This window comes from Acanthochromis polyacanthus, chromosome 4, assembly GCF_021347895.1.
Source record: "Acanthochromis polyacanthus isolate Apoly-LR-REF ecotype Palm Island chromosome 4, KAUST_Apoly_ChrSc, whole genome shotgun sequence".
NCBI classification, from domain to species: Eukaryota; Metazoa; Chordata; class Actinopteri; family Pomacentridae; genus Acanthochromis; species Acanthochromis polyacanthus.
This window is the reverse complement of record NC_067116.1, coordinates 31281988-31302518: the sequence shown is the minus strand read 5'-3', so window position 1 is coordinate 31302518 and position 20531 is coordinate 31281988. Positions and strand designations below refer to the sequence as shown.

General features: G+C 40.1%; 2 protein-coding genes across 16 annotated transcripts in view; one reads left to right on the top strand and one right to left on the bottom strand.

Moving 5' to 3' along the window:
* Positions 1-20531, top strand: part of agxta (alanine--glyoxylate and serine--pyruvate aminotransferase a) — a 491885-nt gene that overhangs the window by 247367 nt on the left and 223987 nt on the right. The window lies entirely within an intron of this gene.
* Positions 1-20531, bottom strand: part of ptprfa (protein tyrosine phosphatase receptor type Fa) — a 396740-nt gene that overhangs the window by 176879 nt on the left and 199330 nt on the right. For 9 of the 15 annotated variants that reach the window (XM_022191302.2, XM_022191308.2, XM_051947512.1 and 6 more), the window contains exons 5-7: positions 15417-15605; positions 8858-8875; positions 731-841 (exon numbers count right to left, since the gene is read on the bottom strand). In XM_022191302.2, the coding sequence (XP_022046994.2) occupies positions 731-841; positions 8858-8875; positions 15417-15605 (318 nt within the window). The remainder of the gene's footprint in view (positions 1-730; positions 842-8857; positions 8876-15416; positions 15606-20531) is intronic. The other 6 variants (XM_051947515.1, XM_022191305.2, XM_022191307.2 and 3 more) reach the window with 1 other exon arrangement.

The window sequence follows — 20531 nt, the reverse complement described above, 5'->3', positions numbered from 1 at the left end:
AAAACTGGGTAATAGCTGTATTTAGTATGCAGACAGTTTCATGATTTTTTTTAAGCCAAAACTCATCAAAGAGCATTGTCAATGGAAACTGCAAGTGTGTGTGAGATTAAAATGAGGAATGAATCACCATCTTGCTTGAAAAATTGCCTTTGAGAACCTGATATAGGTCGAGGCTAATTGAGTTGTTTGTTGACAAGACGAATGAGGAGCCCTGAGGCTTGCTGGTTTTTGTTACTGTACCTCCAGCTGACTGGAGCAGCTTTCGGGGGGAAATTCCTGCCTGTCTTCTCCCAGATGGGATGCTGAAGGTGTCAGCTTGTCTTTGAGGCAAGACTCCACACGTAAACCTTCACCGCCCCAAAACAAAGAGGCAGAACCGCAGCCAACCTCTCTTTCACCCCTGATGATTCAAAACATACCCCCGTCACCGTGGGGTTAGGCAGGTCAAGCAAACTAACAGCGGGCAGTGGAGCAAAATACATAAATCACCGCCCAGGAGACAAAGACGAGACAGAGAGGCAGATAGAGAGAGCAGGAAATGACAGTGTGAGAGTGGAGACAGTACAGGCATCAACAGGTTTTACTTTCTCTGCAGTCGAATCCAGAGAGCTGGCTTTCCTATTAGCATTCAAGAGGAAGGGCAGGAGGTGACCAAAGAGGACCTTTCTACTGGAGGCGGTGACCTGAATGGCAGCGGGGAGGGGTCGGTCGGGGTCAAGAGGGATCTTACCTCGAACATAAAGGTTAGCTGGAGCCGAGTAGCGAGTCCCAGCGCTGTTGACTGCCACGCACTCGTACTTGCCCTGGTCCGACTCCTCGCTGTTCTCAATCTGAAGCGCTCCTGGGGAAGGAGACCGAAATGTCACAGTTCATATCTGCACCACACACACTAAAACACTCTCACACACACACGCCCACACACATGCATGCAGACATATTTAAGCGGTACAGTAGACCGATCAGATATTAGTTTTGCACACATGTAGCCTAAAAAAAACTTCAATCCTATCCTCACCTAACAACTATGAAAAGAGGAACCAGTAGATTTTTTGGAGGTCTACACTACATCTAATCATTTGTGGCAATGACCAGCTATTATTATGTTTGAGATGGCCCAGGACTCATAGACTATATTTAAAATATGGTTGTAGCTGCTAGGTCTGACATATGAAGCTAATGTGCAAGAACCTTAGACCTGCATTATTTGAGGGTCATGACAAAATGGCCCTGTTCCTCACCTAATCTGTTGTATGTCCATAAATCAGAGTATGATCTCAATTGCTAGTTGCAAGTTTCCTTCACTACAGCATGGTATTCATTCTGCAAATTATGGTCTCAGTTAGGACAACAGTCTGTAAAGCCACATATGCTTTAGGGCATGGTTTCCTTGTGATTGGCAAGTCTATGGGTGTGCATAATCTCAGTCTGATCCATCACTCACTCATCATGTTTAGTTTGAAAAGAGCAATACGAGAATGGCCAAATTCTAAATTCAAGGCTTTAGAATATTAGTCCACAAACCAACAGGTAACATTAGGGTGGCCTCTCTTTTATATACAGTCTATGTCAAGACTCCTGTTCAGCTTGGTCACTAGTGGTTGTAATGCTACCCCAACAGAAATCATGACTCCATCAGCACATTTTAAAATATTGTATTAGAAAAAAAAATTGTAGAAACAGCAGAATTCCTCATGAGTTGTATATTTCATATGACTGATCAGCTGCTTCTAGACACTTTAGACATCGTGAAACATAACCAACATCAACTGACATGAAAGAAGAATTGCAACCTTCCCAATTAAACAAATTTCCTGAAGACCTCGTTCTATTTTTATCATAGATGGTTAAACTTGTGTTTGTTCCTTCTCCTTTGAGGTCTATTAGAGGTTGGCAAACAACTAGGTTTGTTTGTGCCTTCTTCTGCTCCATTTATCGTAGCCTTTCTTAAAGTAGCCTAGACTGTCCTCTTCTGACAACACTACATAGACCACTGCATTTCCCTTTCTTGAATTTTCTTGTGATATTTTAAAAGTCTCAAATTCACTTAGATGGAAACAAGGTTACTATCAATAGGCACCTTTCCACGCAACCCGGTCTCACGAGGATTCGTAAAACTGTCACGTAAATTTTTGTTTCGGTTTCGTGCGCACCAACACGATTTTGTCATGTTTTTCGTGCCGCTCACAACGAAATGTTTTTCGTGTTGCTCACAACGAAACCCGCTGTGGTAATCACATCTGAAAGTGGTTTATACCGGCGGATTCATGACAATCTAAGCTGTCCATCGGCGTATACTGTTTGTGTAATCGCGTTTGCAGCCGTCGGACATTCTTAGAATCGCGTTTGCACCCTTTGGACATTCTTTAAATTCCTATGCAAATTGGTAAGTGTACCACCGGGTTATGGTTAGGGTTATGGTTAGGGATGATGTAATGCAAAATATAGCGTTGGATTCGCAACGGTTTCACATTAAAAATATAATATACCCATTCGTTTGAAATACGTTCTGAGTGGCACGAAAAGTCCGCCGTTTAAAATACATTGGTGTGCATTTCGTTGTGAGCGGCACAAAAAACATGACGAAATCGCGTTGGTGCGCACGAAACCGAAACAAAAATTTACGTGACAGTTTCACGAATCCTCGTGAGCTCGGGCTGTTCCACGGGAGGTAACCAGGGAGGGCCTGAGAGTGTGAATATTTACAGGAATGACTCATAATTAGACCTTACAGTCTTTCTATTTCCATTGCAGTGTAGGATCTGACAGCTTTCACTGTAAAACAATAAAATTACAGCAGTTACTGGATGCAACTCCAGTTCTACCATCACTAAGTAAATAGAACAATGGGGAAAAGTTGTGATAGCATATATAGTGATTTTACAGTTTTGATGGCAGTGTTTGAGAAAAAATGTTACCCAACGAGGGCAGTGTAAGGGCATAAAAAGAGTGCTTGTTGTCTTGGCTGAGTTTAACCAATCAGTGTCAAGACCCGCACAGCAATTTTTCAGGGCACAAAGGTTCAGGCTTTCAGGCTGCCCTAGAACAACTTGCAATTTCCTACAGTAAACATTTGCCAAATGCTAATCGAATGAGAACAGTGTGGCTCCAGTTCTGAGAGAGGAGCAAAAGATACAGGATAAGTTTATAAGTATACTAAATGTTTCTAGTTATTATGCTGGGTGATGTGCCTCTTCATAACAATTACTACAGGCAATTTAGTGAATCATTTCTGTCCTAAAAAAGTCCCTACAGACTACACGTGTATGAATCCACAGCTAAAAAAAGATTGGTTCACTGAGCCACAACCACTGCCGTAGAATGTTTGACTTGTTGGTCAATATATATGGACTTATTTTGGGACCAAAACTGTATATTTATTTATTTATTGGGGGGTTGGAGGCATTCACTTTAAAGTCCAAATGAGTCATTGTACTGCTAATCAAATTGGGCCATAAAGACTAATTTCCTGTTATTCTGGCAGCTCCATTTCAAAATTGATTACCACATTATGAGATTCCCCAGTGACTGTTCACTCTGAATGACAATCAAAAGACCTTCAGGTTCTTGAACACATCAGAAACTGTTGCAGAGAGTACTTATTCTTAATACCTTTAGCTGTTTTTCCAAGGAGATGCAAAGAACATGAAAACAGAAACATGGAATTCTTGTTTATATAAGATAAAGTCACAAATTATCAGTGATAATCCTAAAAACCCTGGCTGGTCAATGCCACAAGTAATACTGTCTATTTTCTTGTGTTTCCTTTGGTTAAGCCCTGTCTCCCCAAACCCTAAGCTGTTCTAAAAACAAACAATACTTACCTGACACCATGAACCGGAACAATTTCATTGCATTTAAACAAACATGTAACCATCATCTGTCATTGGAGAGGTTAGGTTTGAGATCAAAAGCAAGAATACTTCTTTTGTAATTGTGCAACATTACATATTGACTGTGAATGTGACATATATCATGCAGTGTAGCAGTGGACAGTAGAAAATATGACAAAATGTTGAAAACGTACATATTTCAGAATACAATCCTGAAATGCATCATGAGATGGATTTGTAACACAAGCTAGTTTAAGATAATGGTTGAGATAATGTACGTAAACCCACATCCCTGGTGGATCTGGTGCAGGCGGTGACTCCAGAGGTGGAGGAGGAGCAACCTCCATGTGGGATGCAGTCAGCAAGGACATTCTGCTTGCGACGTATGTCCTTTAACTCTCTGTCTCTCTCTCTCTCACACACACACACACACGCTATGTAGGAAAGTCTTTCTCCTACATCTCACAAAACATCATGTCAAAAGGATAATGAGAGAACTGTGTGGCTATTTTCATTTTATCTCCCATTGAGCGTCCTTCCAGGAGACCAATTCTTACGCGATTGTGGACCGTGGAATCTCTTCCTCTATTTCCATTTTTGTTATATTAATGTCATTGTTCATTCAACATCTCTATATGGCAGAGCCCTTTCAAAAATTCTTCATTGTCTTCTGCAGACAAAGCAGACAAATGTTTGCTTTGACATTGTGGTATGAAAAAGGCTAATCGGTGCTTCTAGACAAGGCAACACTTCTTAGACATTAAAAAATTGAAGCCCAAAACAATCTGCGATTGGAACTTCTTTTGCCCTTCAGGCTTTGAGTCTTTAATAATGGAGCGCGTGTTCCCTTCCTCTGCAGTCGAACCTATCCATTTTAATGGCACACAGCTGGTAGCTTACGAATTATGCATGTTGTAAGTTATCATATATGCTTACACGCTCACTGTCAAGACCCAGACATTGGAATCTAAGACAGGACACTCTGTGCGTTATGTTTAAAGGAGAGTTCAAGTTATTTCAACCTACTGTACTTCCTATTAATGTGGCTATTGTAGTTCGAAGCGTCACACCAATTTTGCATTCTTTGCCTCCTTCTTAGAGATTTGGGGAAGCAGAGTTTAGCGAGTCAATTAACATAAGCTCCCTGCAGCTTTTAGAAAAAAAGACAAACCATTTTTGTCATTGTTTTTAAGTCTGACTGCAGTTGAACACAGAAATTAGCCATATGGAATGAATGTTTAGTAAAATGCATTAGGGATCTCCATCCGAGGATAGCTGCTGTCTGACCTAACCACTGACATCCACCAGTTAATTTCCATGTGTGGGTCTGACTTTCACTGAGGGATGGAAGCAGAAAAATAATAGGATTTCCATACAGACAGTATACTTTGGGAAACTGGTGGTGTTCCTGCGCTCAATCTCACCTGGAATAATACCTATGTGTCTACTGATGAGAAGAATCCCAGCTGTGGAATTACAACTAGAGAGAGGAGACAAACTGATCACTCAGCTTTCCATGTGATCATTTAAAAATAATACAGTGTTCAAAATGTCCATTTTAGGTAGCTAATTTTTGTTACTCATTAGTCAGACTCAAATAAATGTTTAAAATTATTCATGCAAAAATCAGACTTCTTTGGAAAGCTGCAGGGAGCTCATGCTGACTGTTCATCGCTAATTTCACCGAATGTCTCTAACAGAGTGGAAGGACACAAAGTTTTTGTGACACTTAAAACCACAAAAGCCACATTAATGGAAAATACAGCAGTTTGAAGCTTACCAGAATCCTTTAAGTACAGAGGAATTGGATGTTACAGTATATCTGATGCTTATACAACACATTTATGCTAGCCAAAAGTCTCAAAGAAGCCGATAGAAGCGTGCAGCAGTGTTCACAGTTTGGTTTCTTTAAAAGGTTTGGTGCAGTTTGTTCTTTTAGTTCAGTTTGATGAGGCCAAAATTACAACCAAACAACTGGACAGAAAGCAGATCCAAGGCTATGTCGGTATTAAATGTGTATATATGTGCGTCTGTGCAGAAAGACATAGATGAGATCAGTGATCCATGGCTACTTAGGGCTGGATAGGATGGTCATCAAGAAAGCCTCCAAGAGTGTATTTAAAATTGTCATTTCGAATCCTGAAATATGCTGATCAAAGCAACCTGTACAGCTAATCTGTACTTATGTAAGAAAAGCATATGGTAAAATAGTAACATGGTGTTTTCAGCATGTAAGTGTTGGGATTATACTCATATACTGAAGTGACAAGGAGGTGTTCTTGTGTCAGCATAATGTATTTTAGAAGTTTGTTTAGAGCTGCAAGCTGATTAGCTGCCTACTGTTTGGATAAATAATTATTTAGTTTGAATATATTTTTTAAAAAAAGCAGTCTAAATTATGCAATAGCAGTTAGGTAGATGTGGAATTTGCCTGGTTTCTTTACTATTTCAAGACGGGAAACTGAACAGCTTTGTGTCCTAGATAAAACAAGACTTTTGAGGATGTCATCCTTGGGTTTGATCTGATCAACAGTTTCCACCATTTCAATGAATTGTGAAAATTATTTACAGATTAATAAATCCATATTGCACTGATAATGTTGTCAGTCTGCAAAGTCTTGCAATGAGCTGCCAGGGAAAGCATATGATCTTATGTGAAAATAACATAAATTTCAACTAAGACAAAACTATCTCTGTAATGTATTTGTTTGTTTATCTCTAGAAAGCAACCAGAGGCCATACCAGCTAGAAAAAAATAACTCATTCACAGACTTGACCCAGACTTGGCTACCTGTCTGTACAATCATGTTTACGGTGACATCAAAAATACATTTCATAGCACTTGAAGGCTCTTTTTCAGACAATGATAGAAGCCATTCTTCATTTATTTTGTGTGATAAATAATAGCTGCAAGGCGCTGTTTGAAATATGGATTCACTGTGCGCATGGATCAATGACAATCTCTGCACACCAATGTCATATTCTCGCTTTGGTTCTGATACCATGGAAAATAGATCAAATAGCTGTGTGGTTTAATGCAACAGCAGTTTGTTAACATGGGTTTCACTGTGTTTTCTGTGCTGCATTTACACTGTGAAGGGACCTGAGTGTGTGTGGTAAATAGGGATAACAGTTTTAAACAATTTTCTTAGCCTATTGTCGACCACATTAACAATCAACATTGCTGATTAATTGTTGAAATGAACGGACACAGTGGATGCTTTTCCATCTACTGACAAAGCTGTTTGTATCCACTAGCAATCAATGTTCACCGCAAAATCGTTTCAATTACATTAGGAATTTAAACAACAGTAACTACTAGATTAAATTACAAGTCGAAAAAAATAACGGCTTTAAGAATGACGTTCAATGACTGGCCTGACAAAATCCAAGGTAATAAACACAACAAATGAGCAGCAATCCTGTGACATTATTAATCACTTCACGATGGTTTAATATCTTATCTATATGATGCAGTAACTTGTTCAGTGTTGTTACCATTACTCCAGCGAGTGGAAACAAGGTGCTTAGCAAGAGCAAATGTCCACAAATACTGTTGCAGCAACTTTGTCAGTTCAAAAAATGTAAGCAGCATTAGTACCTATAGCTGCTATCTGCTGATAGACAAAAAGACCCTAACGTCAACACGTTAATGCTAAAAATCCTAGTTTAATGATAGCGTGAGCCTCAGGTAGTTACCTAAACCACACAGCCGCCAGACACATTTTTCCAAATGTAATGCTGCAAAGTTGAGTCTTGGTGGCAGCAGGCTCAGCTGGACATTGTAGAGATCTCTCTCCCCAACAACATTTTCCAGTTCCTCTTCAGCGATCCAGAAGTGTCCCTGGCCAGATGTGGCATGTAATTCCTAGAGCGACTCTACTCGAAATCTCCAAAGAAATGAGGCATCCTCATTAAATGTTGAGCCACCTCAGCTGGCTCCTTTTGACATGAAGAAGCAGTGACTCTACTCCCTCATTCTATCTGTAAGGTTGAGCCTAGTCATTCTACAGCGGAAACTCATTTATATTTATCTTCATATGTACGTATATCTGCAATTTCCCTCTTTTGGTCACTAACTACAGCTCATTATTGTAGGTGAGAGTTATATTGACTTTTAAATTGAGCTTTGTTTTCTGGCTTCCTCTTTTCAACAACAGTCTGACACAAAGCGTGCATTACAGCTGACACTGCACCGACCTGTCTGTCCACGTCACGCTCCATTTTCCCACCAATGTGAACATGATCCCAGGAAACTCAGTCGTTTGGAGGAGTGTCTACCCGCAACCCAGAAGGAGTAATGCACCGGTTTACGGCAGAGAACCATGGCGGGACGCTGGGAGGTGGGCTGGCTTTATGGACCTTTACAGGCAGCCAGCACACACATCTGTAACTCTATCTCATTAAACAGTAAGTAGCTCCAACTACCACTGCTAGGTTAGATATTAAATCAACAGCGCATTTTCTGACATGTTTGTCCCTCAGCTTCTTTCTTCTCAGTTAATATATTTTAAATCGATTAAATTTTTAACAAATGACCAATTAATTATTACCATCCCTGATGATAAGTGATGTTAGATAAGCTTAATGCACTACATTGAATCAAAAAGGCTAATAAATAATAATTCTGCTTTGAAGTCAATATTTAGAAATAAACCAGAGACCATGTTTCTGAGTTGAATGGATGTGTTTGACCAACTGAAACTCTTAAACTGCACCAAACATGCTGAGTGTGAACAGAGCCAACATGATTTTGGGTGGCTGGGACTTTCATTAGCCACTGCTGCCTATAAACCAGCCGTAGCATCTGTTTGGAAGCTGCTGAAGTAAACTATTATTAGTGACAACCTCTGACCGGTTATGTGCTGAAGGCAGAGAAAGTGTCGGAGCAGGCAACAACGACAGAGGACAGGAAATGGGGACACACTGAGGTGGCAGGAGGAGGAGGATGAAGGCGACGGGGGCAGTGTGAGGTAGTGAGGAGGGGCGGAGGGTGAGTGGATGTTTTCAGTACCCAGCATTCTTACCTCTTATTGGTGTACCACCTGTGAGGTAATTTGAATGCAAATAAGATTAGAGATAACCATTAGTATAAATAGAAGGCAGAGAAACAGAGACTGTCATTTGTGTATCCGGTTATTTACTGTAACACAGTGCTTATTTGCATTATACACCTGGCTATTTCCTCCACAGAGCTGGAATCCTGAGCATAAAACTTCTCATCATCAAGCCCCACACCTGCTTCTTTTCCCCTCTGAAAGCCCCTGACTATCAAGCAGTTGACCCTCCTTCACCAACTACAGACCTGTTTTGGTTACAACCCAAAGGTATGTGTTTTTTTGTTCCTCCTACGTTCTTCCGCAACAAGGCAGATAAGGACACATGCTGGCAGCTCTCCTTCTGATGCAATTCAAAGAAACATGTACTTGTGCCCTGAAATAGTTGGTGATGTTGCTGCTTCAGTGGTGGAAAACTCTACCATTAAGCTCCAAAATTTGCATGCTATATTAGCATACTATAGAAGTATTTTTATAGCAGTTGTCACCTTATTTGAGTCGTATAAACTTTTACCAATGTTTTTCTCTGTGGGCTATTTACGGCTGAACAACCTGAGGGATGTATCAAAATTCTATTTGTACCAATTTGACTTTGCAATTTTAACTTCTACTATTTTTATATGATAAACAAAATAAGTTAGAATTACCCCAAGCATAATCCAAGATTTATTTGGATTCCTTGTGCACTAGGTCCTCCCTTGTGCTAAACTCAGACTACAGGAGTTTCAGGCTGATTTACCCCATGTTTCACCCCTCTACAGCTGGAGAAATCTGTTTTGGGATATTTATCTGAACCGATGTTTGGCCCAGATTATTTGGTGATGTGAGGCGTTTACAGGTCCAGTACTGAGCCTCCCAAACTGCTTGCAGACTCAGTGGGGACACCCTGATTAAAATCAAACATGTTTGATATTTACGAGATTAATCTGGATGATTACCTTGCAACTGCCCAGAGCAGCAGATGGTGTTGCTAGGCAATGGAGGAGATTCAAGGCCTTGAGGCTAATGCTAGCTACAAATATAAAATTGATAGTTAAAATCACACCTCCAGATCTTGCTGAAGAAGAGACAAGCTATGTTGATGGCATCTTCCCAACCGTGTTCTTATCCAGACTTGCTTCGCCTGACTGCAACATATCATTAGCTTTAAAGTGAGGTGCGGCACCTCAGTCTCCATTTTGTTTACATCTGTTTTGCTATGATATCACCTAAGATGGTGATCTGACCACTTCATCCGACATAAGCATCTAAAAAATAACCTGTAGTGTGTGATGTCCCAATATTTTACTAGTTTTGTGGTGTTTACATGTGTACCATATGAGAGAAGAAAATCTGTGAAGTTTCTCCTTATAAACCTGATGTAACCAGACTTCAAAATCTGATTGGATATTAAAACTCCTGTAGTCTGACCCCAGCATTAGTTCAAACCACAGGGTCCAAAACAAGTTGGATCATCAAGCTAACTTAAAATTACTGTGAAACTGGCTTGATCACTTCAAAAATTACAAATTAAGCTCACAAGTAGATCTTGCATTAATCACTGGGCACTCACTTAGGCATTGTAATTATCACAAAGTGTTGGTTTTGGACAAAAATCATAATGTTTCGTGGCATTAAAGAAGTAACTCATGTCTGACAATACTAGATATTGTCTAATGACTTTTGTCTTAAAATCTGGGATCCTGAAGTCTATAATTTAGAGGTTTTAAACATAAAACAATATTATCAAGCCAAAAAGGTCAGCTGGCAATGGTGACAACCTCTGAATCTATCTGTCATTTACACAGACTGGGAGGGAGAACCTATTTTGGTGTCCCCTAGCTCTGAAGGTAAATGTCCTCAATTCATTTTAAATCTACAGCTCAGGAAAGCTCCTTTTTGAGTCATCAGTATAAAAGATCATCAACTGTGCTACTATATTGCTTCCCCCCCCCCAAAAAAAAAAAGTTCAAGCACTTATCCATAGCAACATCTGTTCAGGCTTGTGGGTTTCACAGTATTTAAATCTGTCCATCACACTAGCAGGATAAATACAGATAAATTGTTTTGAAGTAAAGTTAAAATAATTAAAAGCTGTTGTCTACAGCATAATACTGCAGGGTTGCAAGGTTATCCAGGAGAGCTCTGTGGCTGTAAGACAAAACTTCACCTCCTGTAGCTTGCCAACGACAGGAAAGATATAATTATAAGTTATTAAAATTCCAACTTGCTGTCATTTCAAAAACACATTCTAATCACAGAAAAATAAGATAAGTGCTGATCACTCCAGTAGCACAGTAGCAACATTTCTCCTTTGGTGTCGTATTTTACTGGTGTGAGTAACTGGGACCATTTGGGCATATCAGGTCATATGCAGCAGAGGGTAAAGAGAGGGATGGTTACTATGCAGACGCCAGTGATCTGGATAATAAACCAAGCCATCAGATAGGTGAGAGATAGCAGAAGGGGAGCCCTGGAAGCTGTGTGGCCCCTGGGGTCTGATAAGGGGGACATCAGCAGCTTCCAGAGGGCGGGACTGGGCAACGCTGAGACCTGTCATGACTTCCCCCCACAGCTGTCTGACAGCTAGACACCACTTTAGCACAGTGTCATGACAGATTTCAGGGTTTCATTGCGAAAAATAATAGCACTTTATTATATTTTCACAATGTCTGGATTGGAGGGACTTTTCTCTGTAGCAGTGTCCATCAAGAAAGGACGTATCAACAGACGTGACCTTCATATTTCAATGGAGAATATCGCTGCAGGTCTGCATGAGGTGTGTACCAAACCGTTAGTGTGTGGTGCAAGATGCTCCAGTTAAACATAGAACAAATAAAACTAAACCAAAAACCAAATCCCATCAGATTAAGTGATTGGCTCTTAAAGAGGGCTGGCACTAATTGTATACATTGGTTTTCTTTCTTTTGGTAGTACTACTTAACCTGTGGACACACTTGTATGGTGTCTACTGTCGTTCTAAGGACAAAATAACCCCAGTGATGACAAAAACAAAGCCTGTGTTACAAACAGTGGACATATTACTCTTCATGCTGCCTTCAGGATTTCTTGTAGGGATCTTTTGTCCACATCAACTGGGCAATTAGTTGTTTGATGTGCTCCCAGTTGACCAAATTCTCATTAGTCTCATTTAAAATGGCTAGGTGGCTGGGCAGTAGAAGGTAATCAAGCAGCTAAGATAAAGCCTTAAGTTAGTGCTTGTATAGACCTGCAAATACGAGCAGGATGAGGCTGGTTCTGAGAATGGTTTTATTGCATCACTGCTACAACTGGGTCAAACTGAAGTCAAGTAGGATCCACCTGACGCGATTATTTTTTCATGACACCGACCTGTACATAATGTATCATCATTTTTCTATATGTTTTTAACAAAAAAATGTATAAAGGTGGTAAAATAAAAGCTGTTTTTTCTACAAGAAATTGACTTCTACGTTTGGCAAAGCTGAATACCAATGGTATACAACAGAGTCCAAGGACAGGACAATGCTTGACCCACACAAGGGAATAAAAGTCAAAATATATCTGTGTTTACATTGATTCTGACCACTATTTCATAAATCTATCTCTTGTGAGTCCCCAAACATTTTGCAACCACAATACTGCATCACTGGAGAACCCCTTTAAGAGCCAATTACTGCAAAGTAGTTCAGCTGTGATCATCATTGTCACACCTTGCCTACACATGGTGAACTGGAACTTTTCTTGAATGATGTCAGTGTTTTCAGAAGTTGTCTGTAGACTGGTGGTTGTGTCCAGTATAAAGACACACTTATTGTAGTGTTTGAAGATCTGGAAGATGAATGAATTTCATGCTTCACTTCAGCATTGTTGAAGCACTGGACTATCAGATTCCATCTTGAAAATCAGTCTCTGTACAGCAAACCATCAGTCCTTAATACACAAGCTTTACTCAAAATTGCTGGCAGCAAAAGTAGAGTTTTGAAAAACCGGTGGAAACCTTTGAGAAAACACAGGGAGTTGTTTTCCTATTAACAAAAAGAACAAAGGGCTCAAATTGAAACAGGAAGCTATCAGAGTTGTTTAATGGATAAAAGTCATTTAATACGGCTAACTAATTGAAGAGCAAATCTGATCACTCCTTTATATAATGAATTCTATTGAAACAAATAAATCGAATAACTCTGGAGTGCTCAGTGGATGGCTACATTCACTTGTGTGTGGCACAGGATAGCTCAGATTTTTTTAATATAGGAAAGAAGCCATCTGTGCTGCGCTGCTGTGGGACTGCATGAGACGACGGGGCCCTGTAAACCAAATTGAAACAAATTGCCATGCTGTTTGGTTAATAATACATGGCATGTCTCTCCCCACCAAAGGTACTAAATCCTGGGAGTGAACTTTAATGCCAATGATATCCTGCAGCCTGACTTTCTGCCTCTCAGGGTTGAGATCAGAGCAGCCACGAGAGGGGCCTGGGGCCCTCAGTGGTGGGAAATGCGCTTCTTACAATTGTTGCAAGAGCTGGCAAGAAAGTCTGGAGCTGGACAGCCATCCCATTGTTGTGTAGGTGCTTGCAATTTCTTTGGCAGACATCAACCATTCCTATTTTCTCCCAGGAAGTGAGAAAAAGGGCAGCTGACAGGTTTCATGGAGCTCGGTTACTCTGCCAGCAGCCATCCAGCTCTGCGCTGAGCTGCTGGGCCTGGTTCTGTGGAGAAAGATGCCCTATCTGCTCTTCTGGATGCTGGCACCCTCCTCACAGAGCGGCTTCCCATGGCTGCCTGTGCTTTAACATTCATCACCGTCTGTGGTGTGTTAAGCGCTGTTGGCACACCAATATTCCCACACAGGTGCTGCTCAGGTAATTACTGAAATTTGTGAGCTTCTTAAAAGTAGGAAACGTTTGTCTCCATCATGAGCTTAATGCATGTTTTACTTTCTGAAAATGAAAGTCAGCTTAAGCTCTTGCATTTTGATTTACAAATTAGCCTAATCATTGGTATTTTTGATGTAGTATACTTGACCAGTGTGGTATCGAGTGTCCTGTGTAGCATTTAGATATGTTTTTTTTTTCATTTGTTGGGTGCATTTGTGTGTGATTCTGTAAATGTTTTCTGCTATGTTTTTCTTTTTCCCAAGAGATACATGTAACTGGGATAAGCAGACCCAATTCAAAAACTGTTGTATTTCAAAAAACCTGACTGAATGAAATAACTGTGTGACCCCCTAGGGCTGGGAGCAGTTTAAATCAGTTTAAATATTAATACAATTTACGGTTTGCTTGTTTTTGCTCTCTTTTGTTAGATAGTGTAGTTCTATAAACAATAGTAGCAAAAATGATTTATTTAACCCTCTGCACCCCAAAACCCACATGTGGGTTTGAAAGGCATGATATCTTAAAACTGAATAAATAAACAATGCAAAAATGGCACAATTTATCAGCCAGAAAGTGTAAAGATAGAATCATCAGCGTTTTTTGATGGTCTTTCAAAGATTCATTTGTGAAGCGCAGTTTCATTGGAAAAACAACTAAAACTTAGCTTAAGACTGTTAGATTTTCTCAAGATCAGTTTATTCTACAGCTCATTCAAATATCTGCCAAAAATAAATAGGTGAACTGCAGGCTGTGTTTACACAGAGCAGAGACCAGATGTCAGGGGCAACTGAGAGAAAAACAGAACACGCTTGATCAATAAAACAAATGCAGCATGGTTTCAAACAGTATACAAAGGAGCAAGTTGCTGGAAGAAGCTTGTTAAAATGGTTTTCTAGAGTTGATGTGAAGAGTACTGTAAAAAAAAAAAAAGAAGTCGTTTTTAGACTGAAAGATTGTAACCAGTTAAACATCTAAAGCATGTGGAGTCATTCGCTTGAGGTTCAAAGGGTTAATTCATAAATTGACAAAATATTAATTAACAACTTTGAAAACTAATTAATTGCAAAGGAATACAAAATTGTGATCAGTTTAAATTTACAAAATGATAAACAGGACCAGACATTTGAATGAGTACTTGACAGTTTTTGGTCCTGTAATCTACGGCTATATTTCATTTTGCACTAAAACAATTCAAGTTTGACACTTATATAGATTTTGTAGATTTGGGTGGGGGCACATTCATATTTCCTCCCCCAGAAAATTTCTTGCACTGCGATGTTTTTTTTTTTGTTTTGTTTTTTTTGCATGTAATTGTTCATTTTCTGCATTAATTTATATTATAAATGTCTACATTTGTGTAAAGGGAATGACTAAATTAACGTACAATGAGTAAATGTGCAGCAGTTTTTCAAAATAAGACTCCTGTGCTTCCTTAATGTTTCACTAGATGAATATCTCCAGTATCATAATTAAAATATACACTTACGTATGTACCCAGCCCTAGTGACTGATAATATAACTGAACTGGCAGGCTACATATATCAGTGTAATGTTGTGCATACACAGTAAATGCCTTCCCCCAAATCTAAACCCAATTCTACCTGTGCCATATTAGTTCTGCAGATTTTAAGTAGTGCAGCTGAAGCGTAAATGTAACAGTTGCCATAGAACAGGCTGTGGTGAATGCTTTACCTGAACGCAGCTGCTTTATGCGGCCGTTGCTGCTGCTGATGTCCACAGGTAGGAAGTCTTTGAACCAGTAGATCTCTGGGTCGGGGTTTCCGCTGGCTGCACACAGCATTGTGGCAGTACGAGTTCTCTCCACAACCTTCAGCTGGGGCCCCATGTCTATGGTGGGGAAACCATGGGGTATCTGGTCCTCTGTGGAAAAAGACAGATATGATATGTGAGTGTTACAGTTCAGCCTTCAGTCAGTCATCAGATGTGTTTGTCAGCCGAGACTCGTGTCTGTGAGAGTTCACTGCTCATTTCATAACCGTGAGCTGGTGAGGTTCCCCCCATGAAATTCGAACACACTAAAATCCAGCTCTAATGTAAGTATCACTGAGCCGCTGCACCACTAATCCTTCCACAGAATTTCCAGTCATAGATGTGTGTGAACGAGACCGATGCAATTTCACCGCGAGCAAAATGTATTCTGAAAGAAAAAGGCCACGACCAAACTCGCGTAATCTGAAACGCTTGCTGCAGTCAAAATGTCAATCCTGCCAAATTATGTATGGAACATAATGAAATCATGAACTGAAAATCCCATTCCACACCTCTGTCCACGCTTCTGAGGACAGACACAGCAACAGCTTTACACACATCTGCAACCCTCTCTCCCACTTTATACCTAAGCTATTTTTGCCACAGATTCTCTCATTTACATCCGTTTAGGATCACATACTAGACATGTATTACAATCAGCATTTATAGCATATTGAATCTGCATGGTCTCATTCGTGCCCAGAGCTCTAGACAAATTTTCACTTTGCCTGCGCTGCTTCAAAATCTTAATTTTAGATCCTCTGGAATATGATTTAGGTTCAACCATACATCTATCGTGGCACAGATGAGTTTTTTTGGACATATTGTGCTTTTTTCATCAGAATGTCAAGGGTCAAACAGCAGAGGCACTATTTCCAGTCATGCTTTGGCTGCACTCCTTGCAATAAATGCAATGCATAATGTTGACTGTTGCATCATATCTCAGTCTTTCCCATGGGCTGAGAATTTACAGCACAACTGATGTGCATGCAGAGACTCAAGCAGTGGTAGAGAGGGAGAGTATAACTCCAGTTGTTTTCTAAAGCTACAATTTACTGAGTTCCCCGAAAGCCTTACATGCATCCCTAGACACTACTCAGCAGCTGTGCACAGAGAGGCTTCTAGTCTCCACTTAGCTACTGCAGCACAGCGGCTCAGACAGGTGTATGACCAAAGTTTGGCTTGAAAAGAGTGAATCAAGGTGTTCCACTGTCATAGTTACCTCAGTGATTTTATCGACAGACACAGACGAACTTGCTGTACGTCATATGTACCAGTGTGACCAGTGACAGTTGTTTCATCGCACTGGATGCATTTTCATTCGCTACAGTAAAGTTTTGAGGTTTTTAGTTTTTCTGAGAGTCATGCAGTGCACATCTGTCAAACCACAAGAGTTCAGGGCATGCTAATGAGATGCGGTAGTATAGAGTGGAAGTGCTGTAAAACAAACGTATGAAACATCTTTCAGTATACTAAGCTGCAGGATGCAGATATATAAACTATGAAATCATTGCATCATTTACTGTGATAGTTGTGTTCATGCTGCTTGTGTTTTTTTTTCCAGTAAACACAGGATAAAATCTACCAACTCGTATGTTTGTTGCATCATGACAGTAGCAGAAATGAGAAATAACCTCAAGCTGATACATTTATTTGAACAGCCGCTAAGAGTAGTCAATTAATTCAACTGCAGCAGCAAATCTCCACAAACTCTGCAGGCAGCTGGAATAACATCCACAGGCTCACAGGTTAACAAGCACCAAGTCTACTGTCTGACTCTGGTACAAGTGGTCTCTTCATTATTCTTCAGCATGTACAAATGTCGAGAGCAGCTGGTAGCAGCAGTAGCAGTCGAGTTCTGAACAGTCTCAGCACGTATACGGTGAACTGGGAGTGGCAAACATGTCAACTTGTCACCACCTGCTTAAAGCGAAACATACAGAACAAAACTATAGGGGCGGCATGGGGCATGGGTAGAGTGGCCGTCTTGCAACCGGAGGGTTGCCGGTTCGATCCCCGGCCCGTCGTGCTCATGTCGAGGTGTCCCTGTGAAAGACACCTAACCCCTAATTGCTCCTGGCGGGTCGTGGTTAGCGCCTTACATGTCAGCTTCCGCCATCAGTGTGTGAATGTGTGTGTGAATGTGATGTATCATGTAAAGCGCTTTGGATAAAAGTGCTATATAAATACAACCATTTACCATTCATGATGCTGCTTAGAGCTATGATGCTTCCACTTTGTTTGCTGGCAATTTGGTAACAACTCCAGCTGCTTGTATTTGGAGTTGCTAACATGTAAAATGATACAGGCTAAAAACCACAGATGCTGTCTGAGTTCAAACCTTCATAATTTGTGAAAAGGGTTGTCAATTTCTCACCGGATTTGTAGCACAGTGCAAGCTGAACTGAATTTATTTATACCTGATTCCATGATTCTGTATTTAAAAAACAGTTACATAGCAGACATGGAATTGAGAGGCTGACGACACGGAACATCTTAAATGGTCCAGATAATGCTTCAAATTAGGCATGTTAGAAGCAAACAACATCCCTGTTGATTAAACAAACATTTAAATTTGGACTAGCTGACCAGTCTGAAAGTAAGACGCTGGTCGTGCTTGAATCTGGGTATAATCATTTTGTGCCTTGGCAACAAGTATTCAAGCTGAATTAAAATTAACTTTCTAAAGCCTTTAACAGAGTAAAGTGGAAGCATATTTTGCACGATCATTGTCATGCTGAGTTGCATTATCTTTTCAAACCAAGCAGGGTCACAGCTAACCAGCATGATTATGTTTACTCACAGATGCTGAGTGTTGCCGACATTAGCAGTGTCGGCACCTGTAGCCTTGTTTCCCAGAAGGTTAGCATCCACATATCTCTGCTAAATGTGGCTATGCATTGCTCCGGTCAAGTGGTTATATGCCAGTTTATTCTGACAGCCTACATACAACCTCTTTTCATTTTCTGCATTAAAATACTCACAATAAATACAGCTTCTGCTATGAGTCACAGAGGCTCAGAGTTGCTTGTCAACACATGGGAGCATTTTCAACATCTATATTTATATTAACTTAAAAACTATCCTTTGCAAGTATTTCAAACAAATTCAGTCAGACATTTATGATCGAAACCCTCTATTTATATATGCATTTACATGCAATATTAATAGAGATGTGAATGTGGTCAGGACTATTTCAATATGTATAGTATTTTTGGTGACCCCAAGAGTTCTTTCATAGAGTCTGTGTAAAGATGGACATAGTCACTGTATTTTCTTCCACTGGCTTGTGTACTGCTGTTTTGGAGTTAGGAATTTGGCCACTGCTGTTTTTGCTTTTTAGGAATTGGGTGTAATTAAATGTACAAATTAATAAAAGAGTCCATGATTTATGAAATTATTTATGCTGTACTTTCATATCTATTACTCTTAGTCTCTCCCTTTTATTGTGGTCATTGAAGCCAGCCAATAACATAAAACACACTATGTAAAATATATTGAAAAGAATAAAGTTACAGCTTCTAACATGTAGAAATACTCTGAATATAAAACATTAGGGTCAAAGGATCAATTCCTCTGTCATTTACTTCTCAATAAGTCAAAACATCCATATCAGGATACATTTGCTTTCTGAATTAAAACTGTCCTCTATGCTGTTTATTAGAGTTGACTGCCAATTATGGACAACAATGGACAGTAAAGAGTGCATAATAGATTCGATGATGTAACGATACCATGAAAGTCTTTCGAGACTAACTTGTGAGACCTGTGCTTTGACCTATTGTGGACCCATCCATCCACCGTGACCTCCTTCCTCTGTGGACTTTAAAATGACAACAATGCAGATTTATAAAAACTTCAGCATACACTTTCACGAGCTGCCTGTATCATGCAGGGACAGCCCTTAATACAGACGGGGCTGAGCGGAGGTGAGGAAAGATGCTCTGGTGACAGATCTAAAATGAAACTCCAGGAAACAAAGAAGAGGTGACAGGAAGGCAGGTTGAAAGCTGGTGGAAGACTTCCAGCATCGACAAACAGTCTCTTCATTCCACACACTAAGCAAATGAGACCAGTCATCTGTCATGGTTTCTGTTGGCAGCGAGGGGAACAGGAGCAAAAACCGAAAAACACCTGAGCGGGTTCAGTGTTGGAGGACCAGAGGGGTACATAGGCCACTCAAATGCCCCACTGCTTTGACATTAGTCTCACACAAAAAGTGCTTCAGGGCACACATAAATCATGTCTACTGACAAACCAATCTTTTTTTTTTTTTTAAACAGATGCTGCAAACTGCTGTTTAGTGTCTTTGAATTGTATTGCTTTTATAATGTTTCTGTTGTTATTAGGCTAACTGCCAGTGGATATGGATGCCAGGAGCTGGATTCATCAACATCTTTAAAAGCTAAGAATAGTTCCCAAATGGATGATTTAGAAGAACTACCTAACAAGCTTTTCTACTGCAGGAACTCACAAACACACAAAAAATCGTATAACATAACTTTTAATAAGCTTGTAAGGCTGCTGGGCTTTCCCTTGTGTTTTCACTAAATTTCAACCCTAAAATGACCTTTATATAGGCTGCAACTAATCTGCAACGGCAATTATTTTTTGAGGGGAATGTAATGCCAACGTGCCATCAAGATAATAGCACATCGATAAAATCCTCATTAACAGAGCATTTAATTTGTTTTCCTCGAAAATGTCCGGTCTTTCAATACAATATTTACTACTCAGGACAAAAACTTCTTTATGCTATGTTTAGACTGTGGCAGCACTTTGTTATGGATCGGGTTGGGGGGGGGGGGGGGGGGTTATTTTCATGTAGAAAAACTCTGCAGTAACCTTATTCATGCAAGGTGTTTCTTAACATTTAGTGGAAAACCAAAAGAAAAGAAAATGCAATATTTGCTTCACTTGAACTGAATGCTACCAAATCCTAACCACACATCTGGAAAGTGAAATCCCTGGAGTCACAGTCATGTATTTCTTAGGCCTACATCAATCCTGACCACATTATTGTGACTTCATTTACTT